The sequence below is a fragment of the Nyctereutes procyonoides genome, unplaced genomic scaffold (genome assembly GCF_905146905.1).
Source record: "Nyctereutes procyonoides isolate TBG_1078 unplaced genomic scaffold, NYPRO_anot_genome, whole genome shotgun sequence".
NCBI lineage: Eukaryota > Metazoa > Chordata > Mammalia > Carnivora > Canidae > Nyctereutes > Nyctereutes procyonoides.
The window spans coordinates 80,845,238-80,873,103 of record NW_026575146.1 but is presented as its reverse complement, the minus strand read 5'-3'; the positions used below and the strand labels follow the sequence as shown (position 1 = coordinate 80,873,103).

Below are 27,866 nucleotides of genomic sequence, written 5' to 3'. Positions count from 1 at the left end.
CCTCTTACTTGAAGTGGAATTAGAATGTTATTTAAAAGTATTAAAAGTCACTTTGTCTCAGAGGAGTGAACAATTGAATCCCCAAAATTTGGGTTCTGGTTAGCAGCATGGGTTTGTTGTACCACTGATTCCATGGGAATCCAGCATTTGGAATAGCAAGCTGTGGTTTTAGATCATTAGATCAGCGGAGATATTTTCTGATGTATAGCAGGTACTCAAAAAAATATCTGAATGAAAAGGCTACTTGGCAAGCTGTATTTTAAGTAAAAAAAAGAAGTTACAGAACAACATATTAATGTGATCCCAGTTATAGAAAAACACAGTCTTCCCCCCCCAAAAAAAAAATAGTTCCTACCTCTCTAATTGTATTCGCATGCATATTTGCAATACATATGAAAAAGGAGAGAAAGTGCAAGGCAGCAAGAGAGTGAGCAAATTGTAAACCATGGAAACCTCTAGAGACAGGCGGGTAGGATCCCCATCTTCGGCTATGTAGGCTGTGCCCAGGAGACAGGGAATCTCGGGGTGCATCCACCCATGTGGTAACTTTTTTAATCTCCAGAGAGGTACCACATGTGCTAGAAGGGCATTCCTGGGGTACGACGAGGGGCTGTGTAGGCAACTTCACCTTCTCTCCATACATTTTTTTTTAAAGAGTTTATTTATTCATGAGAGACAAAGAGGTGGAGAAGCAGGCCCCCGCAGGGAGCCCAATGCAGGACTGAATTCCAGGACCCCGGAATCATGCCCTTGAGCTGTAGGCAGCTGAGGCACCCAGGCACCCTCCTTATAGACTTCTGTGCTTGAATTTTCCATCGCTGTAGTGTATTTGTACCTCTCATGTGAAGAATACTTTGTGTTTTCCAAAGGTGAATTGGAACAGATCAGTTTTGCAAAATGTGGAGTGGATTCATGCAGACTTCCTCTGGTTTTTACTCTGCAGTGACATGAGCTCGCGGGCAGGCTACCCTGCTCAGGTTTACAAAACAGCCAGCGCAGAGACTCCTCGGCCTTCCCAGCTGGCCCAGTCCAGCCCCTTCCAGCTCTCCACCTCCGTCCCTAAGTCCTTCTTCTCCAAGCAGCCCATTCGCAATAAGCACCCCACGGGGTGGAAGAGGACGGACGAGCCCCCGCCACGGCCGCTCCCCTTCACCGACCCAAAGAAGTAAGTGCATGGCCACCCAGCGGGGGCTGTGGGAGCCGAGCCAGGCGTCTCTGGGCAAGGAAGAGGGTGGCCCCTCTCTCATTCAGCAAGGTGCTGGGCCAGTGACACACCATGAGTACAGTTGTGGACGGAGGTCCCTTGGCTGCCTGAGGGACATGGCCTTCAGGGGATTGCTATGCGGGAGACAAGGGGTTTGAGGGGGCGGGCAGGATGGGGGTGCCGAGGAAGGAGACGGGGTGGCCTCGGGATGGAAATGCTTAAAGGGGAGCACAGGGTTTGACCAGCAGAGTGCATTGGGGCTGAGAGGAAGGCAAGGTTGAAGAACCCCCAGGTTCTATACCCAGAAGGGCAGACTTGCCTTGAGCTGAGATAGGGACTCAGGCTCGGTGAGGAGCAGGCTCGGTGTGGGGAGAGCCCCTGAGCTCAGTCCCCAGTGAGTTACGTTCTCGAGGCACAGAAGAAACAAGGAGGCAGTTGGCTGAGGAGTCTGGAGCTGAGAGAGACGTCAGGCTAGAGAGGGCAACTGGGGTGTTGGGGTGTCGTCAGCGCAGGGGCACGAGGCTGGAGGCACACCCAAGGCCAGGAGTGTGGGTAGAGAGGAGGGGCAGGTGCAGGACGGGGCCGGAGAGCCCTCAGCCTCCAGAGACTAAGGAAAATCCCAGGTAAGCAAAGGGTCCTGGGAGCCCAAGTGTGATGGGCTGTGCGCTGGCGTCACTGTGAGCCTCCTGGAGGTCCCTCGGGTGCAGGAGAGAAGAGTAGGAGAATCAGAGGGCGCTATGCTCGGCTCGTTTGCGGCATTGTGCTGTAAGGCAGAAGAGAGGGGAGGCGTGTGCACTGGGAAGGATTTCTCTTCTAAGTTAGGAGAATAGGGTATATTTACCCGATGCTCCCTGTATACCGGTCTCGGTTCCAAGCCCCTGTATATGTGAATGAATTTCCGGAATTCTCACAAGAACTCTATGAGGTGGACCTATTATTCACCCCATTTTACAGATAAGGCAACTGAGGCCCGGAGTCAGAACAGCTGGTAAGGGATAGGGCAGGTCCAAGGCTCCTCTTCCATTGGGGCAGGGTGGGGGGAATCTGTCCTCCCCATCCGGGTCTTTGTACCGTCTTTCAAGACCTGGATGGGCCATTCAAATGTGAGGAGGACACAGAGCTCAGCGGGAGAAAGGTGTCAGGAGACAGAAGTGAGTCCTGCAGATGTCGGCGGGCTAGCTTGGGGAGCTCACCCCAAGAATCCAGTTCCCACACATCACGGCATGCCAGGGGCTCTGACCCTCTGCTCTCCTGATCAGAACCTCCAGCGGTGTCCCCCACGCCCAGGGTGGATGTCCAGGGCCCTGCTGACCAAGCACATCTGATGCCAGGCACTAGTACAGCGTGTACTTTGCCCAGACTTCTGCCCAGCCCCTGCGTGACCAGCCTCCTCCCCCTCTGCCCCTCCCTCTCTCTGCTCCACTGGCCTCCTGTGCTGCCAAGGCCAGGCCAACCTCAGGGCCTTTGGGAGGGGTTCTCGAACACCTGGAGTGCCCTTCCCCCAGATCTTGTGGCTGTCTCCAGTGGCGGGGGAAGGGGGGGTCTCATGCCACGTCCTCGGATGGACCTTCCCAGCTGTATGTAGCCCCTGCCATCATTCTGTCACTTTTCTCTCCTCTCCTGGAGAGTAGATGCCTCTGTCTTAGTCACGAGACACCCATAGACCTCCTGGCATTCTGGGTGCTCCTTCAGCTTACGCATGAGTCACACATCTCATTTTGATCTCCCTGCAACCCCATTAGATACCACAGGCCCCCAATTTTAGGGTGGCCAGAGGGTCAGACCCTGCGACCCCATTAGGTCTTCCACAAGCTGCCCTGGCCATCCTTCCCCTGTGTGCATACTAGGGCTGCCCTAACGAGTACCACAGGCTGAGTGGCCCAACTCCAAACACGTAGTCTCTCGGTCAGATGTCCGAGGTCATGGTGTTGGCAGGGCTTATTCCTTTTGAGGACTGTGAAGGGGAATTTGTTCGAGCTACTGGCCCAGTTGCTGGTGATTTGCAGGCCGTGTATGGGATTCCTTGGCCTGTAGATGCATCTCCCCATTCTCTGCCTTCACATGGCCTCCTCCCTAGATATGTGTCTCTGTGTTGACATTTCCCCTTTGTATAAGGATACCAGTCATGGGTTGAGGGTCCATCCTAATTGCTTCATTTTGCTCTGGTTACCTCTGAAAAGACTCTAATTCTAAATGAAGCCACACTCAGATACTTGGAGTTCATACTTAAACATCTTTTTTGGAAGGGACCCAAAATACCGCCTCTCGGGTCTTAACACACCCATGCCATTCTGGGGGAAGCTCTTTCAAACCCACACCAAGCTCAGCTTCCACTGACTGCATGCTTCTTCCCTGTCCCAGGACACATCAGACCATCATTTCCTAGCAGCTTGCCTCCTCTCTCCCCACAGTGGACTAAGAATTCTCGGGGAGCAGAGATACCATGAGCCCCATCCAGGGCCCAGTACATACATAGTAGGTGCACAGAAAATAAACCCGGGGGAAAAACCCTCTTTTCCCCATGGTAAGATTCAAACAAGGCTTTTTATAGGTATGTATGTTTATTTATTTTAAAGATTCTATTTATTTATTAGAGCAAGAGCGAGTGCATGAGCACTCCTGGGTGGAGGGGCAGAGGGAGAGGCACACTCCCCACTGAGCAGGGAGCCTGATGCAGGGCTCCATCCCAGGACCCCAGGAACATGACCTGAGCTGAAAGCAAATGCTTACCTGACCAAGCCACCAGGCACCCCTGGATGTCTATGTTTGTATAAACATATGTAAATTAAATATATGAAATACATAAATATGTATAATATGTAAAATATATTACTATATCAATATATGAAATATTTGGGGCCACACATAATAGTGTCATGGCTTCTTGTAATTGTATTCAATAATTTAGTTACAGATATATTTTTTTATGATTTTATTTTTAAGTAATCTCTCCTCTCAATGTGGGGCTCGAACTTACAAGCCCAAGATCAAGAGTCGCTCCACCTACTGAGCCAGCCAGAAGCCCCATTTTTTAAATCACATGTAGAAGATGATATATGTTAATTTAGAATTGCTTTTGTTCACACACTCGCATTTCATAAAGCTGTTTTATTCACACTCTCTCTGAGCATTTTGGAGATAGTGTCTTTGTCATTGTTAAAGATCCTTCTGAGTCACCTAACCTAGTTTTCCAGAAAACATCATCTTCAAGCTAAATTATTTGAGGTTAAACATACTTTTTTTTCCCCGTATATGAAGCTGTCACTGAAATCTTATCCCAAGGCACAGGAACTCACTTGCATAACTTATTTACCTATGTATATTAATACCAAGTACTGTCATAAGCCTTTCAGCTGCATTGACTCATTTAATCCTCACTATAGAACAATGAAATGCAAGTACTTTGCATCCCATTTTCCAGATAAGAAAAATTGAGGTACAGAACGGTGACGTCACTTGCCCAGATTCACTCAATTAGTTAAGGCTAATCACTGCAAATATTATTATGCTTGTTGGTTTTGTGATTTATCCCCCCAGGTCACCATGTATTACGAGCTCATCCCCCACCCCCACCAGGAGTAATTACCAAATCTGTCTACTTTCTTTGCTTCCCTTCTCATTGATTTCAGTCCCACGGGGAAAAGCTAATGTCCTCATCCAACACAAGTGTGTTTGCCTTTCAGCCAGGCTGCTTGGCTGGGGTTGTACAGACCTGGCCTCATTGATTCTCTGCCGGCCAAGGGATCTTGTTCTTACCCCTATTTCCAGGTGAGGAATCTGAGGCACTGTTAGAAGTATAGAGCCAGGGGATCCCTGGGTGGCTCAGTGGTTTAGCACCTGCCTTTGGCCCGGGGCTGATCCTGGAGTCCCGGGATCGAGTCCCACATCGGGCTCCTGCATGGAGCCTGCTTTTCCCTCTGACTGTGTCTCTGCCTCTCTCCCTTTGTGTCTCTCATGAATAAATAAATAAAATCTTTTAAAAGAATTAAAAAAAAAAAAAAAAAGAAGTATAGAGCCAGGTCATGCAGCCAGAAGTGGCAGCGCTAGGATTCGCATCCAGCAAGGTAGCTAACAGAGCGTCTTATATGAAAGATCCAAGGAGGACTCCTATCCAGGGCCACAACTCATGTTTCCTGAGGACTGGTCTCTTGGAGGGAACAGTTTCCTCTGTATTTGGGCACCTGCTCTAGTTGACCGAACGACAGAGCTAGTGAAGGACAGTGAATCTATGCTCTGTCTCCCATGCTCGGCCCTTCTGCTGCAGGCCCTGGCCAATCCTTGGGGAGGGACAGGCCAGCACCTCTGTTCCAGGGGATGGCCATACAACCCTGTTTGACCACTTCATCCCAGGACTCATTAATTCATTGGCCTGCCTTCTCTCAGTCATGAGAGGGGCAGAGCAGCGTGTGAGGGTCAGGATGGGAATCCATTGGCTGCTTACCCTACCATCATTTTCCGTCTCTTTAAACTGGGAGGACAGTCATCCCTGGCTCCAGGATTGTGAGGATTTAGTGAGTTCATCCATTTGAGGCTCCCAGCACCACATTCTTGCTGCACAGGGCTTAACAGGTGAGGGTGTGACTGGACTGACAGGTTTCCCTTCTGACAGGAGAGGCCAGGCTAGAGGCCAGCAGGTTGGGAGGTGGAGCCAGTAGCCCTTGGCTCTCCTGGGCACTACCTCCTCGATGGCCCAGTCTCAATCCAACTGCTGGGCTGGAGATGCCTCTGTGGACTGGCCCTTAAGCCATCCTGAGAAGCCTCCTTCACAAGGTAGGCACAACCAGGAACAGGCCTCTGCTCTTCCAGAGAATGGCCATACTGACACCACTTCTCTCTGAGTGTCAAACCAGCCAGCCACACCACGTAGGATTGTTGTGAGACATACATGCTTAGGCCCCATTGGCCCCTGGCCCCACAGAGAAGAGGCTGACCCTCCAGGAATGGCCTCTGTTGTGTGGTCGGGAGGGCCAGCCCCAGGGTCACACCTGAGGACCCAGGCCCCAAGTGTCCTTATCCAGCACCACTGAGGGGAGGAACCAAAATGACCTGTGTGAAGGCAGCCTGGGGCCCAGGAGTGGGTGAGCACTCAGGAGGCGAGCTTTGTCACTGCAGTCAAGAGCAGTCCCTGCGTCAGACCACATCCGTTCACATCCCAGCTCCACCAGCACTGTGTGTCCGAACCTCCCCATACTGCCAGCCTTCGCCTGTAGGCTGAAGTGATAGTAGAACCTGTCTCTCACAGCCCGCATGAGGAGAGAAAGCGGCCACACACGAGACACACCAGCCCTTGGGGAGAAGGCCCTTGTCACCAGGAGCCACTGCTACCATGAACCATGTGTATCGAGCACCACTTCCATTATGAGTGAATCGAGGTGGCTCAGAGCATCTGGCAAATACGGGTTCTGAGTGTTCTCAACTCACTGTGCCTCAGTTTCCCCAGCCTCAAAAGGGGAAGTCAATAGAACCTGTATCCCAGAGGTGACATGAGAATTTCAGCAAGTCATAGGGAAATACCCAGTTGCTGTTGGCTGGGCTGACACACACTGGCATCTAGTAGTTGACACCTCCTTCCTTCCTCAGGTTTAGGTCCAGCTCAGTACAGCTGCAGAAGGAGCAGGGGGGAAGGCCCCTCCCCAACATCCCCACCCCATAGCAGGGCAGCCCCTGACTCCTCAGGCCTCTCCCAGCCATCCTTCCAGGAATATCTGCCTGCCACCTGAAGTACAGACCTGCTGCATATCCTCGCCAGCCTCATTGGCACAGCCCCCAGTGCAGACAGGCTGACAGTGGTGCTAATTAGCTTAATTAATTCGACCCCAAGGGAGCTGCCCCAGTTGGAGGCCAGAGCCCAGAGTCAGCTGGGATCAGGCCCAGCCAAGTCGGAGCCACTGGTTGCCTTCCACCTCCGGCCCTCCTGTCGCAGGAAGAAAGAATCACTGTTGTCTGGGGCCTCAGTGCAGAACCTTCTTTGTAAGTTGTCGTCTTTGTTTTCTGCTATGAGTGGTTTAATTCCACAACGTGACAATGTCCCAAGTCCAGACAACGTGGGCAAATTAGAGATTATGTCTGGTGCTGTCAGGCAGGACCTTGAGAGAAGGCACATCCTTCCGGGTGTTCTCTTTATCTGTATCACGAAGGGTACACCAAGCCCAACATAAAAACCAGACACCAAAGGGTTGGCAGTGCAAACCCAGCCTCTCCCTTCCCGGCCCCCAGCCGTTCAAGCCCCCTCCCCAGATGCAACCATGGCTTCATTTCTTCTGCTTCCGTCCCGAAACGTCCCAGCCATGACAAAGCACAGGTGACTGCATATGCTTCTCCCCCGCCACCTCTCTTCATCTGCAAGTGTGGTGCCGTCTCTGCACCTCTGCTTTTTTGCACCTGCTCTTTCCCCTTCATATCTTGGTGACCATTCCATGTTAGCACAGAAGAGGTGATCTCTTCCTTTTGAACAGCCAAGAGTAGTCTGTTTTGTCCTTGGGGGTCATCAGGTTTCAACAATCATGAATACCAGAGATCTTGAGAAAAAGGGAAAAGATCAGAATGTACAAGCCCAGTATGGTTGGTTTTGTTAACCTGGAATTAATGCCATTTTAAATTACTGCTTGGAATTTGCAATTTAGAAATGACATTGGAAAATTCTCCCAGGAGAAAGAGAGTAAGAGCAAAAATGATCTAGTTGACTCCGAACTGAATTCCGTCGTGCTTTCCCCATTTAGACACATCACAGCAGCACACAGATAGCATCAGGCCAACGGGACCTACAGCAGATGAGATGTGTGTGGAGGTGAAGGTTGCAGCCGGGAGGGTGGGGGGGACAGACGGACTGTAGCATGGTTTCTTCTGGTGAGCCAGCCTTCCACTGCAGAATCAGGAATGCCCCATTAGCGTCCTGGAGGACCTAGGAGCTGAGAAGGCAATTTTAGCAAATGAACACAAAATTAAACAGAGCAAGGAAGAAATACTTGTGTTCTTTTGGCTTAACTTTTTACAATATCTCTGTACTTTTTCCTCTTTTATAAAAGTTATTTAAACTTGTTTTAAAGGAAGGAGGAAAAAAAATGGAGGAGGGGGCGTGGCTGGCTCCATTAGAAGAGGATGCAACTCGATCTCAGGGTCATGAGTTCAAGCGATTACTTAGATAAATTAAAAAAGAAGAAGAAGAGAAGAAGGTTGAAAGGAAGGAAATAGGTAGAGAAGCAGGTGGGTTGATTGGTCAGTTGGTTGGAAGGTTGGTTCCATGTGACTCACATGGAACAGCTACTGCTGAGTGCTTGCAATGTGGCAAACCCTATTCCCAACACAACAATGCAGAAGGCTGCAGATGAGTTGGGAGTGGGACCACAAACACACAGTGCCCATGACAAACCACCAGGAGATGAACACAGCGAAGCAACATACAGGATTGTGTGATCACGCACATCTGGGCTGGAAGGGAACACCAGAAGGTTGAGTGGTCAGGGGAGGCCTCTCTGAATAAGCTGGATAGATGAGAAGCTGTCATTCATGGGGAATGCTGGGAAGGGCAACTCTAGGCAGCCAGAACAGCGTGTGCAAAGGCCCTGGGGCAGGAATATGCCTGGCATGCTAATGGAACATTGAGAGGCCTCCGTGGAAGGGGGTGAGGGCAGAGGCAGAGCAGATTGTCAAGGATTTCATGGGCTTGTGGTGAGGTACATTTTTAGAAAATGAATCCCCCCACCTGCCCATCTTTTGGAGCTGAGAGTTTGGTAAATTTTAATATATCAAACTAAGCAATGTGTAAGCTTTGTTTTCTGAAAATGATTTCACACCGTACCTACCACTTCCTTCATTCCTCCGACATACCTGGGACAACCTCTTTCTGTGTTATGTGAATCAGCTCCACTTCTCTTTCATAGCTAGATGGCATTATTCTGTGGGGCCTCTCCCTTCCCCCGCTGGCCAGTTCTGTGTTTGCTTCACAGGACCCCAAGAAGCGTCCTCATATCCTTGGCACACCTAGGTTCACGTGGGCCTCCCTAAGGGACACAGTCCCAGAAGTAGAGCCCCTAGGGCCGAAAGCCTACATGTTCCATAGTGTTCTGTGGGTGGCTCTGCGCCCCTCCCAGAGGGACAGCCTCATGAACAGTGTCCCTTTCTTGCCATAGACAGGCTGAAGCCCTGGCCTGCTCCCTCTCCAGGGAGCACTGAGTCCCATACCCCATCCCCCTCCTTGCAGGAGTTTCTGGAAAACTGTGAATTCCCTTTGGAAGGGGGAGGGGTGAGCCCTCTTCCTCTGTTTCTCTGTGTATTTCTTTCTTTTGGCTCTAAAGCTCTTTCATTTGCCCGGAGAACACTGTAATGGAGCCAGAATTACCCTAGACCTGGAATTCTAATTTGGGGAAGAATACGACCTGACAGGGAAAAACTTGCCGCACTCTCTTGCTCCTTTTGTTAAAACCCCAAGGTGGCAGCTGAGAAAATGAGAAAGATACAAACTTTAAAATGCTCAGGAGCCCGAGACATCTTTCTTCCTGGGTCCAAAGACTTTTTCTTTCTTGAGTTACAAAATGATGCATTCCAGGTGTCAGCTGTTTTTAAACTAGTTTTTGAAATGACTATTATTCTGGCATGTGCTTATGGTAAAATAAATTGAGATAGTCCAGAAGGGTATCAGGTAAAAAGTGAAAGTCCTTGTTTTTCTACCTCCTAAAAAGACACCTGACTTCCCAGAGTTCATTTACCGTTGTTCATAATTTCCCCAGAACTTTTTTCCTGCATTTAAAAGAATCTTACTGGGATGACTGGGTGGCTCAGCGGTTGAGCATCTGCCTTCAGCTCAGGGCGTGATCCTGGGGTCCCCGGATGGAGTCCCACATCAGGCTCCCTGCATGGATGGAGCCTGCTTTTTTAAAGATTTTATTAATTTGGGATTGGTGGGGTGTGTAGAGGCAGAGGGAGAGAGAGAATCTCAAGCAGACTCCACAATGAGTGCAGAGCCTGACATGGGGCTCGATCCCGTGACCCCAAAGATGATGACCTGAGCTGAAGTCAGGAGTCAGACGCTTAACCAACCAAGCCCTCCAGCCCCCTCACTGTACATCTTTTTTAGGCCATGTCTGTGCTAGAAACACAGCAGTCAAGTACAGAGGTGACACCTGTAGGCTCTGCAGCCTGGTGGTCTCGGCTGGAATCCTGACTCCTCCACTCACACAGGCTATGTGACCTTGGACAACTGTTCCTTTAGTCACCTTGCATCTCAGTCTCCTGTCTGTAAAATGGGGGTGATAGTAATCAAGGCTGCTGTGCGGATTGAATGATTTAGCGTACATGGAGCCCTCGGGATGGTGGACAGGGCCTGGTACACGGGTAGGGCTATTAGCTGTCATTATTTCTCTCCTGGGACACCTCAGGTCAAGGACCCAGTTTTCACCAGGGAAGTAAGATCTGAGCCTAAAGGCTGAGCCAGAATCCAAAGGCCAGAGGAGGCCTCAGGGCAAGTCCCAGGAGTGGAGGACACGGAGCCCCAGGAGACTGCACCGTGGCCAGGAGAGGGCCAGGGAGCTGGGGGTGGGGAGCTGTGATGGCCTGCGGAGCCAGCAGAGGGGTAGGGGAGCAGCCGAGGAATGTGGGCAGCTCAGGGCCAGCCCTCGTTACCCAAGCACTTGCTCTGTGAGGTGCCACCGGGCACTCTGCAGCAATCCCCGCAGTGCCTTGAGGTCAGCATGTTCTCCAGGGGATCAGAGAGGTGGTGCCACATGCCTGAAGTCCCACAGCGGGAGCAGGGAGACCCAGGCCTGTCCACCGCCACCACTCCTGCTTTTAACCCTAGGCTGTACCGGGATGGCTTTTAGATGCCAGAGTGTTCTGGAAGGCAGCATGGGGTCAGCATCGAATATGGTGATCCAAGTGACCTGGGCTCACAGGCCAGTTTCTGAAATGGGAGCCCCAGTGGAAAAATGGGGGTGGTGAAGGGGCTCCAGGGTCCTGGCCAGGGTTTAGGTGCCTCGTCTCTAGATCTTCCCAGCCACCCCGTGATTCGTGAACTCTCTTTCCCACATGTCACAGATGAAGAAACGAAAGTTAGGGACACCTGATGACAGATTCTGGAGCACTTGGCCAGAGGTCTGTCTGCGGCCCAGCACTCACCTGTGGGGACCTGGTTCCCAGGAGATGGGTCCTCTGTGAAACACCCTGAGACCCCATCCCTCTTCCGTGGCTGGAAGCCCTAGTCACCCTCATCCACCTGAACACTCAGGAACTTGCTCATCATCTCCCTTCTGCTCTTGGCCCCACTGAAGGCCACTCTTCTGTCCAGCCATCAGTGATCCTTCCAGGATGTAAATCAGGACCTCCCACCCACCAGCTCAGAATCTCAGAGGCTTCCTTCCCAGAAGCAGGCCCAAGGCCCCTCCATGGCTCATGAGTTCCTGTCGCATCCCCTCCCAGACCTCACCTTGCACCACTCGTCCCCTCACTCATGTCACCAACCTGTGGGCCTCCTCCATGCCTCTGTCACCGGGCTTGACCCCCTCACAGCCCAGCACTTGCTTCCCTCTCCCTGGAGTGCTCTTGTACCCTGCGGGCTCCCTCAGCTGTCACCCCCCGGAAGAGCCATGTCCCATCCCCACCAATCCCTACTCGATTACCTGGCTTTTTCTTTCTTCAGACCTTCTCTCTGCCTCACATTATGGGATCTCTCTTTCTGGTCATTTATTCGCTGTGGATCTCCGTAACTGGGGGTCAGCTCCATGTTCACTGCTGTGTGTCCTCTACCTGGAACAGGCTTGGTCCCAGGCAGGTCACAGGAAGTCTTGTGGGACTAGTCCGTGGAGAGAACAGACGTGGCCCCTCTTGCTGCTTGCTTCCAGCAGGTGGAGTGGAGAACACTGCGGTCCCTTCCGCGGTGGCGGCCTGCCTTCCTGAGGCAGGACAGCTTTGAGAAGCAGCTCGAGCCTCCCCAGGGCCCCTCTGACCCTCATCTTCTCACTCCAGGCAGGTGGACACGAGTACGAAAAACGTCTTCGGGCAGCCGCGGTTGAGGGCATCCCTCCGAGACCTCCGCTCCCCACGGAAGAACTACAAATCCACCATCGAGGACGACCTGAAGAAACTCATCATCATGGACAACCTGGCGCCCGAGCAGGAGAGAGATGCGGGAGTACGTAGAGGCCGCCTTCACCGCACCCACACAGTCAGAATCAGGCGGGCCAGGTGGTTGTGGGAGGGTGAGGGAGGAGGACAGAGCTCCCTGAGGTCACTCTGGCCTCTCCTGCCAGTGGCCTCTATCTGTGGCACCTGCCAGCCCCATTTGGGTGTATGTGGCTTCATAGCCAGGAGTCAGGCCATCACATTAGTCGGGGACCAAATCACAGCATAAGGCAGCCTGAGCAGGCACGTGGGAAAGCCCGTCCACACTAGGGCAGCTCGAGCCACTGGAAAGGGATGCTCTTACTGGCTCTCATGACCCGAGCGGAGCCTGAGTGAAAGCAGCCTCCGCCCACCCAACCCTCAGGAACCGAGAGTGGAGGCGAGGGTTCCCAGGGGGGAATTCAGGCTCCCTTAGTCTGCCGCACTCTCCTGTGGGACCGAGCTGTCCGCAGTGGTCCTCATCAATGACTGGCTCCCCTAAGTTGAACTTAGGTCACACCACCTTCCCTGACCTGACCCGGTGCAGGAGGGGGGGCACTGGCCTCTCAGAGGCAGGTGGTGCGGGGAGGGGAGGAGGGATCCCCAGGGGAATGAGGACGGTGACAGTGAGCCAGGCCACAACCACGCCCCATGACGGTCCCTGTCTCCTCCTCAGTCACCACAGAAGAGCCTGCAGCGGACGCTGTCAGATGAGAGTCTGTGCAGCGGGCGGCGGGAACCCAGCTTCGCCAACCCCGCCAGCCTGGAGCCGGGCCTGCCCAGTGACGTGCTCTTCACCAGCACCTGCGCCTTCCCCTCCAGCACGCTGCCCGCCCGACGCCAGCACCAGCACCCCCACCCGCCGGGTGGCAGCAGCCCCAGCACTGTCCCCACAACTGGCAGCAACGGCTTCCCAGAGAAGAAATGTGAGCCTGGGGCACCCTGGGGCCAGTGGGGGGTTTCCCCAGCCTTGGGAAGCAAGCAGGGGCCGGGGGACGGTGTACACTGGAAGTCATCAGTGTTGGTGTTGGCCGAGGTGAGGAGCTGGGGCGCATGGGAGCTTCAGGAGGGTCCTGATGGTTAGGCACTGGGTGCCACCCACAGAGCTGGGGATTGTTAGGCGAGCATGGGGGGGTCTCCTGGGGGATCACCTAGCTGGAAGTCTGGACTGCCCGAAGATTGGAGACACCTGAGGCCAGAGGGAGGGTGTCAGGCCCCGAGGCTGCAGACAGGAGGGTCCTGGGGATCAGGCTTTACATTAGCTGCTCCCCCAGCTCCCTGTTCCAGCACCAAGCAGATGGTTCCGTGAATGTTTATTTACTTACCTGATTCCCCCCCAAGTCTGCCAACTCTTGTTGGAGGGAGGAGGTGTAGGGTGTGACTCATCCATCCTTGTATTCATCCAGCGACTGTTTACCGCGCGTCCCCCACGAAGGGCCCAGTGCACATGGTCCCCGTCAAAACCTGGGCGCCAGCCGGGGTGGGCCTGCCTTCAATCCATCCTCCTCCAATCCCTTATTCACAACCCCAAAGCTTCCCAAACTGAGAGGTGATTGAGAAGTTTGGGCCAAGCTCACAGCAGCAAAACCCAACCCAAATGGGCCTGGGGCTGTTTACTTACCGGCCTTCCCTGCCCCACCTGGCGTCATGATCACTGTAGAACGCTGGCCTGAATCAGGGGCTGCGGGGCCTGCCCGGGTGCAGTGTGCGACAGGCAGCACCTGCACAGCTCCCTCCGATGCAGACAGGGTGTGACTTCAGAGTCTACCCCAGGGGTTCCAGCAGAAGGCCATGTCTGGGTCACTGAGGGGAGCCTCCCCAAAGCCAGGTTCTACTCCGCCTCCATCTCAGCTCAAGGCAAACCTATCCCTCACTGCATTAAACTGAGACTCAGACTTGTTAATACGTGGAAAACACTTAGCACAATCCCTGATGCACAGTAAGCACTGAGAAGCGCTGGCTGTTTGTTATTTTGTTATATTCTTCCCTCTGGAGCAAGCATTTTAATCCTCCGTGAGTCAGGCTTGTGCCCCAGGCCGGGAGAGCGGGGTTAGAACAGAGTATTAACAGGGACCTACTAAACCCCAAAGCCTCGCGGGGTTGGGCTTAGAGCAGGGTCAGCGGCTGACCATGCAGTTCAAAGACAAGTGCCACTGCCAACGAGTGTCATTGCGAGCCAGGCATCTCGCTCTGAGCCTCGGTTTCCCCCTCCACAACACGGGGGGTCGTAGGAGCACCTCCCTCCCACTACTAGGAGGAGGTGAGGCTGGGGGATGTGCTGTACCCAGCGTGGTTGGGCTATGGTTGGGCTGATGTCCCAGTGCTGTACCCAGCGTGGTTGGGCCCTGCTCTGCCTGCCTGAGTCACCCCCTGACCTCTGTGCTTCTTTGCTGTCCTCTGTCCCCTCCCCTTTGGCAGCTGTGAGGTATCAGCAAGCTGAGGCCCAGGGCCTCCGCCCGGCACATGGAACTCAGCCCAGCTGTTGGCTGCAGCAAATGCAGCTGCTGGTGCTGGCGCTCCCAACACCAGAGACTCCAGGGGCATCTTTCTCTGCCCGGCCTTCCATACAGGGACCCAGCAGGTCTCCTTGCAGCGACCCTGCTGCACCCAGACCCTAACCACGCGGGGACAACCCTGGTTTATATCTGCAGCCTGGCCCTGCCACCTCCATGCCGCACCTCCAGAAACAAACTTCTGGCCCACCCCCAGGGCCAGCCCATCTCAGGGCCAGCTTCAGAATCCTGGTCACCCTGCATCCTTCTCTTTGGCCCACGCTCCCATCCCCTCTTCAGGAAGTACATTTGGTGGCACAAACAATGATTTCAGGAGCTGCCACTTGTTCCTCCCTGCTGCCCCCGCCCCTGAGGCCTCACCCAGTCCTGTCCACTCTCCTCTCCCTCCTGGACCCCAGCAGCCTCCTCACCACCTCCCTCCCTCCCTGCTCCCCACCCCCATGGGGTCCAACCTCCGCTCGCAGCCAGAGGGAGCCTGTGAGCATCCGCATCAGGTCATGTCCCTGGCTGCTCAGAGTCTGTGGCTCCATTCCACTTGGAGTAAAAGACAACGTCCTCCTGACCTGCGAGGCCCCCACAGTCCAGCCCGCACCTCTGACTTCACCTCCTGCCACTCTGTCCCTCTCACCCCGTTCCCACCCACATAAACACCTGACACTCCCCTTGACCTGCTGGCGTTTGTCATCTTCTGATGATTGTAACGTACTTACTTAATTGTATGTGTTATAACACTTAGAAGCATTACGTAAACCATACAGAAAGTAAAACAAAGGATTAATATCTTTGTTCCTTTCACGTTCTCATTCTCCCACCATCTCCCATCTCCTCTTCCCCACCAGCCACCATCTCCGCCTCGGAGCTCTCGCTGGCTGATGGCCGGGAACGGCCGCTGCGACGCCTTGACCCCGGGATGATGCCACTGCCTGACACAGCTGCTGGCCTTGAGTGGTCCAGCCTGGTGAACGCGGCCAAGGCCTACGAAGGTAGGCACCTTCCACCCAACCTGGCCCGATCCCTACCCCCTGCTCTGTCCAAGAAGGCTCAGCGGAAGAACTTGGGGCTTCGCAGTGGGACAGACTCGGGATCCAGAATTAGAGGGGTCAGGGTTCACATCCTGCCCTGTCTCTTGCTCGCTGTGCAGTCCAGGGCAAGTGTATTGGTCTGTTGATCTACACAACAGGCACATGCCTGGGGCTGCAGTGAGGATTAGGTGAAAACACTGTGTGTAAAACACATCAGGCACAGAACAAGCCCTTAACCAGACAGTACCTTCTACTATATCGCAGAGCAAACATGTGATAATCCAAATTGTATTTAGATTTGCTTTGGCTGCCAGTGGCTGAAAACCCAAATTAACATCGACTTCCAACATGCAAGGTTTTATGCGGGTAAAAATTCCTGGGGTGGGTGGTCTGGGGCTGGGGTGGCACTTGCACAGATGCATCAGGGTGCAGGCTCCTTGGTCTGGCTTATCTGGGGAGGCCTTGCCCTCACGCTCCCAGATGGCTCCTGGAGCTCAGGCCATCGTGTCCGGCTCTGAGCAGCAGGACAGAGGACATATGCCCAAGCCTGACACTACCCCTATATTTATCTCCCCGGAGGCCAGGGCATCTCACACAGCCATACCTGATAGCTTCAGGACAGGCTGGGAAGTGAGGCCACATGCCCAACAAACATTTGGGATTTGTTCTTATGGAAAAAGGGAAAACAGATCATGAGGGATCCTGCTCTGAGCCATGCTGGGCTCCCAGTAGTGACTGAGATGGCCCCAGGTCCTGCCCTCCAAGGCCAGTGGAGGAAGGAGACTCATCACTAGACAACAGTGGCCCTCAGTGATCAGGGCTGAGGGAGCCCAGAGCGGGTGCCTAATCCAGACTGTGGGGTATCAGGGAGGGCTTCCTGCAGGAAATGGCAGAGAGTGCTAGCCATCCCTCATTATCTGATGAGCTCTGTGACGAGTGGTTGGCCTCTGAAGCCTCAGTTTGCTCATCTGTAAAGCTGATATAGTAGCTCCTACAGCAAGGTGATCGTAGCATTAATGGATTTACATAGACTTGGCTGCACTTAAAAAATGAATGTCACGGGGATCCCTGGGTGGCGCAGCAGTTTAGCGCCTGCCTTTGGCCCAGGGCGCGATCCTGGAGACCCGGGATTGAATCCCACGTCGGGCTCCTGGTGCATGGAGCCTGCTTCTCCCTCTGCCTATGTCTCTGCCTCTCTCTCTCTCTCTCTCTCTCTCTCTCTCTCTCTCTCTCTGTGTGTGTGACTATCACAAATCAATAAAAATTTAAAAAAACCTTTAAAAAAAAAATGAATGTCACCATCTATAGCACCTGCACATCCCTGAGGACATTCGAGTTTTGACTCCAGAGTCAGGATCCAGGAAGAGAATCCGAGGGTATTTATCACCTTGTCCTCTCCAGATCTCCACAGGGGCCCCAGGGAGTCTCACAGGTGCCTTCAGGGGCCCTCACTGTCTGGGTTCCCTGAGCAGCTGGCTTTTATGTGATGGGGGCATAAAGAGGTGTGCGGGCATATCCCAGGAGGAATGCCGGGAGCCAGGCAGCGGGGCCACCTCCTCTCTCCTCACGGGTGTCCGGGCCTCCCAGGGCCAAGACCATGGGTTCTGTGGGAAGCAGCTGGGAGGCTCCAAACCACTCCCTGAAGACCCAGATGCCACCAGCAACTGTAGTATTGTCTTTAGAAGGCAGAGCTGTCTAGATACCGACCCCAGTAGTGGGCTTCTGGGAGGGGCTGGGGCAGCCAGAGCCACATCCCCCGTAGCCACTCCATTTAGCCCCCCTACTCCACTCCCACCCTACCCCACCCCCATGCCTGAGGAGTCAGCACCACACGTGAGAAAGCTTGGGGAGCAGGCTAGTGGCCCTGGTTCTCCACCCAGGCCGCACATCAGAGTCCCCCAGGGAGCATTCTCCTTCTCATTTATGAAATTAATAAATGAACCACAGCAACAACAGAGAAGATTAGGTAATGGGTGATGTGGGACGGTGCAGCAGAAAGGCCTGGAAGGAAATCCACCAGTACCACAGTGGCAGTGACTTCCCTGCAGAGCACGGAGAGGGGCGGCAGTGGGATGGAGTCAGGCTGGTCTCAGCTCACTGGGAGCTTGGCTTGTTTGTTTCGGTGAAGATATATATGGGTTATCCTGTGTAATTCAAACAAATGGAAAAAGACTAAAGGAATTATGAATTTCAGCAGGTGTATTCATGGCATGGTAGCTTTGGTGAGGGAAGCTTCTATGGGGGAAATAGATACCTGGGGTTTATTTCAAAATATTCCAGAAAAAAAAAAAAAAAAGCAAAAGGGATCACATCTTGTAGTGCTAGAAAGTAAGGAAATGCTTTAGATAGGAGGCACGCGGGGAATAGGGCATGTCAGGGGGACACAGGAGCCATCCTGAAGAGCTCTCAATGGCCAAAGTTGTAACAGTCAAACAACTAAATAATAGTAGTATTGGATTCTAACCCCAAGAATAGAATAAATGTCCATGAGTCCATACTCCTGTAAGTAGACACGTGAATAAACAAAGGGTGGCTATATGACAGCTCTTCCTTATAAGAGGATTCCAGTTAATCTAGAAGGAATAAGAAAGATAGGGAGTCATCATTAGAATAACAGTAGTGATTGATGGTTGCTAAAATTAGTGGGGAGACTTTAAGCAGAAGCAAGGTGTTTATATAGCCTCAAAGTATCTACCCCAAAATATTTATGATTGCTCAGTCCGCAAGTACTTTTATCCCTGTCCCTCCAGGAGGTGGAGCTTAATTCCCCTCTCTGAGAGTGGGTTGGACTCAGCCTCTCACTCCCAACAGAGTGAGTGTTGGAACAGTAGTGACTTCACAATGGAGGAGGCTGGTGGCCAGTGTCTTATCCAGGGGATCAAGGTCACCATTGCCGGTAACAGGACACATCAACCCCTGGGGTGCCTGGGTGGCTCAGTCAGTTAAGCGTCTGTCTTCAGCTCAGGTCATTACCCTGGGGTCCTGGGATTGAGCCCCCATAAGGCTCCCTGCTCATAGAAGAACCTGCTTCTACCTCTGCCTCTACCCCTCCCCCTGCTCATTCTCTCTCTCTCTCTCAAATAAGTAAATAAAATATATATTTTTAAAAGACACATCAACATTGCAGGCTCCTGGTATGATGTAGTGAGTCAGACACACCACTTCTCCAGTTTTCTGCCCCTAACTCTGTCAGAACATTAGACAAACCCAAACTGAGGGACGTTCCACCAAACCTGACCAGTACACCTGAAAAGTGTTCAAGTCCTGAAACTCGAACCCTGAGTAGAAACTGTCACAAGGGGATCCCTGGGTGGCGCAGTGGTTTGGCGCCTGCCTTTGGCCCAGGGCGCAATCCTGGAGACCCGGGATCGAATCCCATGTCGGGCTCCCGGTGCATGGAGCCTGCTTCTCCCTCTGCCTGTGTCTCTGCCTCTCTCTCTCTCTCTCTCTGTGTGACTATCATAAAATAAATAAAAATTTAAAAAAAATTAGAAACTGTCACAGGTCAGAGGAGGGCCAGGAGGTGTGGTCACTGAACACAGTGTGTAATCCTGCAGTAGGTCCTAGGACCGAAAAAGATAGGAAAATGAGTGAAATCAGATCGCATGTGCAGTGTGACTGATAGAAACTGGTGTTTTCGTCACCGTACCCTGGATCTGTGAGACGTTAACATCGGAGGAGCCTGGGGGAAGGGGATGCCAGAGTTCTCCGGCATCTTTGCAACTCTTCTGAAGATCTGAAACTACTTCAGAATAAGTTTTCTTTTAAGATCTTATTTCTTTAGTTCAGACAGAGACAGCATGAGCAGGGGGAGGGGCAGAGGGAGAAGCAGACTCCCCGCTGAGCAGGGAGCCAGTGCAGGGAGCCACTCAGGTACCTCTAAAGAGTTTCTTAAGGAAATTGGGGATCCCTGGGTGGCACAGCGGTTTAGCGCCTGCCTTTGGCCCAGGGCGCGATCCTGGAGACCCGGGATCGAATCCCACGTCAGGCTCCTGGTGCATAGAGCCTGCTTCTCCCTCTGCTTGTGTCTCTGCCTCTCTCTCTCTCTCTCTCTCTGACTATCATAAATAAATAAAAAAATTTAAAAAAAAAGGAAATTGAGGTTACTGAGGGGCACAGGGACTTGAGGGCGACAGATTGTCCATGCTCCTGTCACAGTGATGGTTGCACGGAGTATAGACAAATGTGCCACATCCTGCCAAGCTGGACGCTTTCAGAACATGGAGAGTGTTGTGTGTCAGCTAAACTTCCATAAGCTGTTGTTAAAAAGTAGAGGAGCAATCAGGAGACTTTAAAGAATAAATAGAAATTAAAAAAGCAAAGAGCATGTAGGAGAGGAAACCAGAGTAAGTTGACAGTTGTTGAAACAGTGACAGGCTCGTGACGACTCATGACAGTCCTTTCCCTGCACGCAGGCATGTGTGAAACAGTCCATATAAAAAATATTTCCAAAAAGAATAAGTATTAGGGACACCCTAGTGACTCGGTTGGTTAAACATCTGACTCTTAATTTCGGCTCAGGTCATGATCTCAGGGTTGTGAGATCGAGCTTCGCGTGGGGCTCTGCTTGAGATTCTCTCTCTCCCTCTCCCTCAGCTCCCCCTCTCCCTCTCTCTCTTAAAAATCTCTCTCTCTCTCTCTCTCTCTCTCTCTCTCTCTCTCTCCCTCCCTCCCTCCCTCCCTCCCTCCCTCTCTCCTCTCTCTCGGGGATCCCTGGGTGGCTCAGCGGTTTAGCACCTGCCTTCGGAGCAGGGCGTGATCCTGGAGTCCCAGGATCAGGTCCCATGTTGGGCTCCCTGCGTGGAGCCTGCTTTTCCCTCTGCCTGTGTCTCTCCCTCTGTGTGTGTGTCTCTCATGAATAAATAAATAAAATCTTTAAAAAAAAATCTCTCTCTCCTCTCTCCTGGGCAGTGCAAAGAGCTGTTTCACTCTTCTCCCTCAACGACCCAGCTCTGAGCCCAGAGATCCCACCTGCACACAGTCCTGTCCACAGCCACCTGAGCCTGGAGAGGGGGCCCCCAACCCCCAGGACCACCCCTACCATGAGGTAAGATCTGTCTGGGAATACCTGGTGGCCCAGCAGCCTGAGTCCCTACAGCCCAGATCCCCTGTGGCGGCAGGCATGCCCAGCATTAGCAGGATGGGCATCTACTCCCGTCCCGTGACAGATTTTGGAGGAATCCACACACTGGGACCCAGTGGTGACTGAGTCCAGGTTAGCCCCACCCCCATGAATGGAGACGACACCATAATCAATATAATCCGTACGATGACTACAACCTAAGTAGTGCCCCCCCACTTGCACCCCCCACCGCTTCTCCCTGCCTTTCATCTCCCCTCTGTCTACTCCTGGGTCTCCTCTACGGGTGCCTGAATTATGTACGTGGTCACCTCCCCTGCGGTGGCCCAAGCTGCTCCCTGTGGACCCAGCGTGTACTGAGGCCCAAGCTGTCTTCTTGTGAGGCTTCCTGGCGAGGGAGGAGGAAGTGGAGCCGGACATCTCGCATTTAGTGCAACCGGTCTGTGCTCATTTGGCAGAAAATACGATTAAAAAGTGGGAGACCAAATGGAAAGGGCACGTTTGCATGTCCGTGAACTTCAAGAGTGCACACCTCCCCAGGCAGGCTTATGTACACAGCAGTGGCCCTCTGTGCTTTATGGGCAAACGAAGGGATTTTCGAGGGAAAGTTTGACTCTTCTGGGGTTTCTTGATTCTCCTTCACACCTCTCTTTGGCTTTGGAACTCAACTTCCACCAAAGACGTGGCCCGACTGTAATCACAGCAATGAGGTGGTTGCAGGTGGTGCTGCTGCAGCGAGGGGAAGACCCAGCAGGGTGTGGGAATGGCAGGATTGTGGCCTCGGGGCCAGCTCCTGGATTCCCTGCCTCCTGAGCGGGGGACCCTCTCCCACCTGCAACTGCGGTTCCCCAGGGTCCCCAGGATCCAGGACTGGGACGGGAAAGCAGGCAGGCCCAGTCCTCCCCCCTCTCCCTTGCTGCAGCCCACCCCAATCCTGGACCCTGTACAGTGCCCTGTGGAGCGGGGGGGCCCCCCCTCCCCAAGGGGCTGGTGGGGCTGCAGCTGTCCTCTGCAGGGGCCAGACAATCCAGGGCTGCGGAGCTAGAGGAGGACCACAGGCCAGGTTCGCTGCCCTGTCCAGGGGCTAGTGACACGGTGACCTCCCAGGCTACGTTGGGCCGGGAGCTTTGTTACACTGAGACTGTGCACAGTGCAAGGCGGGCTCTCCGAACCGGTGCACTGTCATCATCTTTGTCGGCATCTTTGTCTCCATCCCCCAAGGGGCAGGCCATCCTGTTCAGTCGCCCCCTGCAGATGCGGTGCCCAGGTTTGCCGGGTGCTCCCTGATGCCTGTGGGGCGGGTTCTTGGTATCACACCGTGTGAGGTGCTCATACCTGGGAAGGTTTTCTCCCTAAAGCACAAACGGGGTCCATGCCTGGGGGCAAGGCACACTTCAGGACAGACACACACAGCCTTCGACAGGCTGCCACAAGCCCCATCCACATCCACAGGGGTACGCTGTCTGGGTAGAGCATGGCAGGGAGCAGGACTGGCTTCTGGATTCCCCAGCACCTCTTCTCCAGGCACCCCTCAGGACCCAGCAAGGAAAGGACTCCCTAGAACTTCAGGGACGACAGGGTCCTGGACCTCGTGTTCCTCCCAGCTGTGGGTCTGGAACCCCTCCCCAGGTCCTGGGAGCCCTTGGGTCTCACCCTGTCCCTTGTCTTTGCAGCGAAGAACCTCCCCTGGATCTGACAGGCAAGGTGTACCAGCTGGAGGTGATGCTGAAGCAACTGCACACCGACCTCCAGAAGGTAAGGCCACGAGGCAGCCAGCCCTCTGGTGTGCGCCTCCCTGCTCCGCTTCCCAGACACTTGGGCGGCAGGGGGGCAGCGAGGCTGAAGCCCCCGTCCCCGCCCCACCCCTTGCATTTTAGAGGAGACCGCCCAGCTTTGAATGTAGCCACAGGTAAAGAGTAGAAAGTGACAATACCAAAGTTTGGTGAGCACATCGAGGAAACTCTCCTGAGTTCTTGGAGGAAGAACAAATTGGCCCAACCTTTTCGGGGGGGCAGTTGGACAAGATTTATTTTAAAAATATGATCATGTATCTTGTTGATCCAGCAAGTGGGCTGGTGGGAATTTGTCCAGAATTTCAAGCATGGGCACAGACACCCGTGAGCAGGGATGTTCATTGCTGCTCTGTTGGCAATAAAAACTTGGCTCCAGGGCAGCAGTTCCTCCACGGGAGAGTGGTTTTTGTTTTTTGTTTATTTTAAAAGATTTTATTTATTTATTCATGCGAGACCCAGAGAGAGAGAGGCAGAGACACAGGCAGAGGGAGAAGCAGGCTCGATGCAGGGAGCCTGAGGTAGGACTCGATCCCGGGTCTCCAGGATCAGGCCCTGGACCAAAGGTGACACTAAACTGCTGAGCCACCTGGGCTGCCCCAGGAGAGCGGTTATATAAAGGACAGGACACCCGTGTAGTGGAATATTCTGCAGCCAATTAAAACATTAGCCGGAGTCTGTGTATTTACTACATAGAAAAGCAGTCTAGTAGTAGGAGTCTAGTAACAGGTAAAAACTAAGCAAACTACAGAATATTTTCTAGAACATCATCATGCTTTAAGAAAAAAATCTGTGGGTCAGAGGGTTAATCTAGAAGGCACCGTTCTAAATCGTCCATTGTACTTCTCTCCCGGAAGGAGGAGGAGGAAAGAAATAAGGCCAGAGAGGACCTTTATTTCTTGCTTTATATACTGTTGGATAAAAGGCAAAAAGGTCGCAGGATAAAATGTGCAGCTCCCAAGCACGAGAATCCTAGGGTCCAGGTTCCGATCCCGCCGCCCGCTCGCTGTGTGAGGCTCGGTTGCCTCCCAGGAATCTGAGGATAACAGCAGTCCCTGAGTTGGGTGGCCATGAGGGTAAAGTGGGGTGAGAATCACAGTGAGATCTGTGTTCAAAGAGTTGAGGAAACGGGTCCAGAGAGATGAGGCCATTTGCCCAGCGTCACCTAGCTGCAGAGCAGCAGAGCTGGGATTTGAACCCTGGCCGCTGGCTCAGGAGGCCTCAGCCCGGCCCACCCGCTGACGCCGGCCCCGCCCCGCAGGAGAAGCAGGACAAGGCTGTGCTGCAGTCCGAGGTGGCCAGCCTGCGACAGAACAACCAGCGCCTGCAGGAGGAGTCGCAGGCCGCCAGCGAGCAGCTGCGCAAGTTTGCGGAGATCTTCTGCAGGGAGAAGAAGGAGCTGTGACCCGGAGCAGCCCCCCAGCCCCTGCGTGGGCCAGCTGGGGGCTCCTGCTCTCCCGGCCCCCAAAGCTTGCTGCCTGCCGGTTGCAGGTGTGACCAAGACAACCCAGCCAGGGCCCCACTGCCCTCCTCGCGGACGCGGCCACCAGCCGGCAGTGGGCCTCACCGGGCTGGGAGCTGCAGTCTGCTGGGACCTACAGCCCCACAAGCTGGTGCGGTCGCAGGCCCCCCTCGGAACCGCCCATCTCTGGTCCCTGGGAAGTGGACCGCGCCCACACCAGGCCCCAGGCGAGGACCAAGCCCTCAGAAGCTGTAGGAGGGGCAGAAGGAGGGCAGGAGTGCATCTCCAAACCCCGCAGCTCCAGGAGTCCACAAACCAGGTTTCTTCACCGCGGACAACAGAGTTGGGGCTTGTGGGGCCAAGCCCCCTGCATGAAAAACCAGTGTGAAACTGGCCCGCGCTCCCCCCAGTCCCCTAGAGAGAGGAGGGCCTGTGTGGAAAGGGCCAGGGCTCTCACTCCCGGTGCACTAGCTCCAGAAAAGCACGAACATTAACCCCTTCCGACCTTATTCTTCCAAAAAGCAGCCAGGAGCACTTTCTTAGAGTTTCAGTTCTTTTCTTGAGACCCCAGGATGGAGAGAGGAAACCCCAGCATCCAGAGGCAGCATCTTTGAGGGGAAACTCTATTTGCACACTCGGGACCGTTTATACAAGTCTTTTTTTCTATCAGCCCCTCACCGCCAGAGGCCACAGTGCCTGGGCCACCCCCCTTCCAGCTCCTGCCCTGGCCCCAGGCGGCAAAGCCTCATCTCTCCCCTCCCCCAGCCCCACCAGCTCTAACCGCATAGCCAGGGCCTCTCCCGGGCACCAGGAGGGGCTCCACGGCCCAGGTCAGGGCTGGCCAGAAGACAGCCTTCATCTCCTCTCTGGTGGTGGTTTCCCTTCTCAAGCAAGCGGACATCGGACACCCTCACTGTGTTCCCCGGGGAGTGCTTTGCTGTGAGCCCCCACTAGACGCTGCTTCTCTAAAGGCAATAAGGGGGAGCTTGCCAGTCAGCCAAGCCAGAGTGGTACTACGCAGTTCACCCAGGAAACAAGAGTTTTTTTTTTCCTTTAAAAAAAAAAGATATATATATATATATTTATTTTTTCACGTAGAGTTGCGCCAGAACAAGGCTTGTATGGCCACAATCTGTGGATCCCCCCAACCTCACGCTGAGGATCAAGGCGTGTCCCCCCATGGGCTGGGACTCAGTGGGAGGACTCCGAGGGGTAAAGTCAGGGTCAGGGTGGGCAGGCCGCTGGGCTTTCCCATTTGGGGAGGCAGCAGGCCTGGGGGAGCTAGTGCCCGCTCCAAGCAGCACTCTCTGGGCTGGAAGCCAGCACCAGGTGGCCCAGCCCTTGTCCAGAGACCCCACCGCTTTCTCTTGGGGGCCAGAAACCTCAGGGAAGGGGGCTGTGGGGACCGCACGGGACACAGGCACTCAGGTGCCAGGCTGGACGGGAAGGTGCCAGGCTGGGCTGGCAGGGGCAAGAGCAAAGGGCACTCTTGTCTCCCTGCCTTCAACCTCTGACCCCAGCAGCACTGCAGTCCCGCAGGAAGCCCTCAGACCTGCCATCGCCCATCCCTCACCCGCGGAGTGAGAGAAGGGCCGCAAAGTGGGGCCTGCGTGGTCCTCAGCCCTGGCCAACTACTGTGATCTCTCCGCCCCCCTCTTCCCCACCCCCTCTCTGGAAGGGTTCTCCAGGACCGCGGGGCACCCTTCCCTCAGACCCTAACCTGGAGGCTGCCCCCACCTTTTTTAAGTTCTCCTCACATCTTCAGATCATTCGAATCGTTTTTGGGGACCTAATCATGTACATTGACAAGTGTAAATTATGATTTTTTGGTTTTGTTTTCTGTTATTTTTTAAGGATCTCTGCAAAACTATTTAATTTGAGGTTGGTGTTCTATCTGAAGGTTTGAAGATAGGGGTTTTTTCATATGTTGATTTGTTTCGTTTGGATTTTTTTTATTCTCCATTGTCTTTTTTTTCCCCCCCTATCCCTGTCTTGAAATTTTCTGGCATGTTTCTGGAGGTTTCAAAGGAAATAAATGTTTCATAGAAATGGCTTCTGTGTTCACTAGCTGAGCAGCTGCCTGGAGTCAGATGGGAGGGTGTGGTCCCATCATCCCCCTTGTCCCAAACGCATCTCACACACACACACACACACACACACACACACACACTTCCCTAAGCACCAGCCTTGCAAACTCCCTTTCCTTGAAACCCAAACGACAGAAATTCAACACTCAGAGGGTAGAAAGTCCTCAAGTTGGAAAGAGAGATGGCACCGAGGAAGTCCTTTCTGGCGGCCAGAAAGCCAGAGCAGGCCCACGGAGGGTGCCGGTTTGGGAATCAGTGGTCAAACTTTGGGGAATCTGGAGGTTGTACAGGCGGCCGGACCTCCAGCTCGCGGAATCGGTTCTCGGCGGCGGGGCTCGGCGCCAAGGGCCCCCTGCCTCCCCCGGCGGCCTCCCCGGGCCACGCCCCCGGCGCCGGCTCATTTGCATGTCCCCGCCCTCAATGGGAGGAGGCCGCCCCCTGCCCGTCGGGTTGGCGGTTTCGGGTGCAGACCAGGCCCTGCCTCCAGGCCCTCCGGGCGCACAGCGAGGCGGGGGCGCCCCTAACCTCGGCCCTGGGCCCGGCCCGGCCCCTGCCCTCAGGAAAGCCTCGCAGTGTGACCTGGGGATCACGGTCCGACTGGTTTTCGGAATCTCAGAACCAACCGCACGTGAATTCCAAGGTCTGGCCTCCTGCGGGAAGTCCGGACCGAGGAGCAGCCAGCCTCGTGACGGGGCCGCCAGGTGGCTACACCTCACCCCCTCACCTGTCATTGGGTCTTCCATCTCTGAGCTAAAAACCTGATGCTTCTCTGACTCAGCCTCTCCCCTCCCCGCCCCCCCCCAAAAAAAATCTCTTTCCAAAACGGGTATATATCCTTTTTCCAGAGGAGGTGGACCAGCTATTTCCACATCTCCTAAAAATTCTAGAGTGTTCCAGACACTCTTCCAGTCCCCGCCCTCCTTGAGGCCCCATCCTCTCCCCGTGCGCCCTCCCCCCACCGGCATGGGAACGGTGGAACAAGATGTTCTCACATCCTCTCCTGGCGCCTGTGACACACACCGACGTCCAACGCCCCGCCGCTCGCACCCACACTGTGCCCTGCTGGTCCCTTCCCCATCTTGCCCCACTTTTCGACTTCCTCGGCCACATCCCGTATCCCCGCCGGCGCCCTCTCGGACCCTCCCCCAGTCTCCCTCTGGCGCCCATCACCTCTGGCCCTGTCCCCGGCCAACCTCTGAATCCCTCCATACCTTCGGCTCTCTCCCCATTTCTCTATTGTCCCCTAAATGCTTTGTCCTCCCCCCTGAAGCCTCATCTCTGTGCCAAGGTCCTGGGACTCTGCCTGTCCCTGGATCCTGCCTGTCGCTCCCCAGGGTGCCTCCCCTCATCGGCTCTCCTGCTTCTCCAGATCACTCTCTACCTCCTCCTTCTCTCTCTCCCTGGTGTGTCTGCTATTTTTTCTTACTATTATTTCCTCTCCCACTGAATCTCCATCTCTTCTCTCGCCCCCCCCCCACTCCTGTGGCTCGCTCATCTACCTCTCTCTCCAGATCTATTTCTTCCCTCTCCTGCTCTTGTTCCGATTCTCTATAAATGTGTGTGTCTCTCTGCTGATCTCTCGGTGTCCTGGTTCTCTCTCATCCCGCCTCACCCAAA

At 54.0% G+C, this 27,866-nt stretch overlaps 1 protein-coding gene across 4 annotated transcripts in view; it reads left to right on the top strand.

The window, feature by feature from the left end:
* Positions 1 to 26,214, top strand: part of SIPA1L3 (signal induced proliferation associated 1 like 3) — a 235,714-nt gene extending 209,500 nt beyond the window's left edge. For 3 of the 4 annotated variants that reach the window (XM_055309710.1, XM_055309712.1, XM_055309711.1), the window contains exons 16-22: positions 944 to 1,165; positions 12,161 to 12,326; positions 12,972 to 13,221; positions 15,648 to 15,791; positions 20,742 to 20,877; positions 22,584 to 22,665; positions 23,962 to 26,214. In XM_055309710.1, coding sequence (XP_055165685.1) covers positions 944 to 1,165; positions 12,161 to 12,326; positions 12,972 to 13,221; positions 15,648 to 15,791; positions 20,742 to 20,877; positions 22,584 to 22,665; positions 23,962 to 24,105 — 1,144 coding nt within the window. In that variant the 3' untranslated portion in view covers positions 24,106 to 26,214. The remainder of the gene's footprint in view (positions 1 to 943; positions 1,166 to 12,160; positions 12,327 to 12,971; positions 13,222 to 15,647; positions 15,792 to 20,741; positions 20,878 to 22,583; positions 22,666 to 23,961) is intronic. The other variant, XM_055309713.1, reaches the window with a different exon arrangement.
* The last annotated feature ends 1,652 nt before the right edge of the window (positions 26,215 to 27,866 follow it).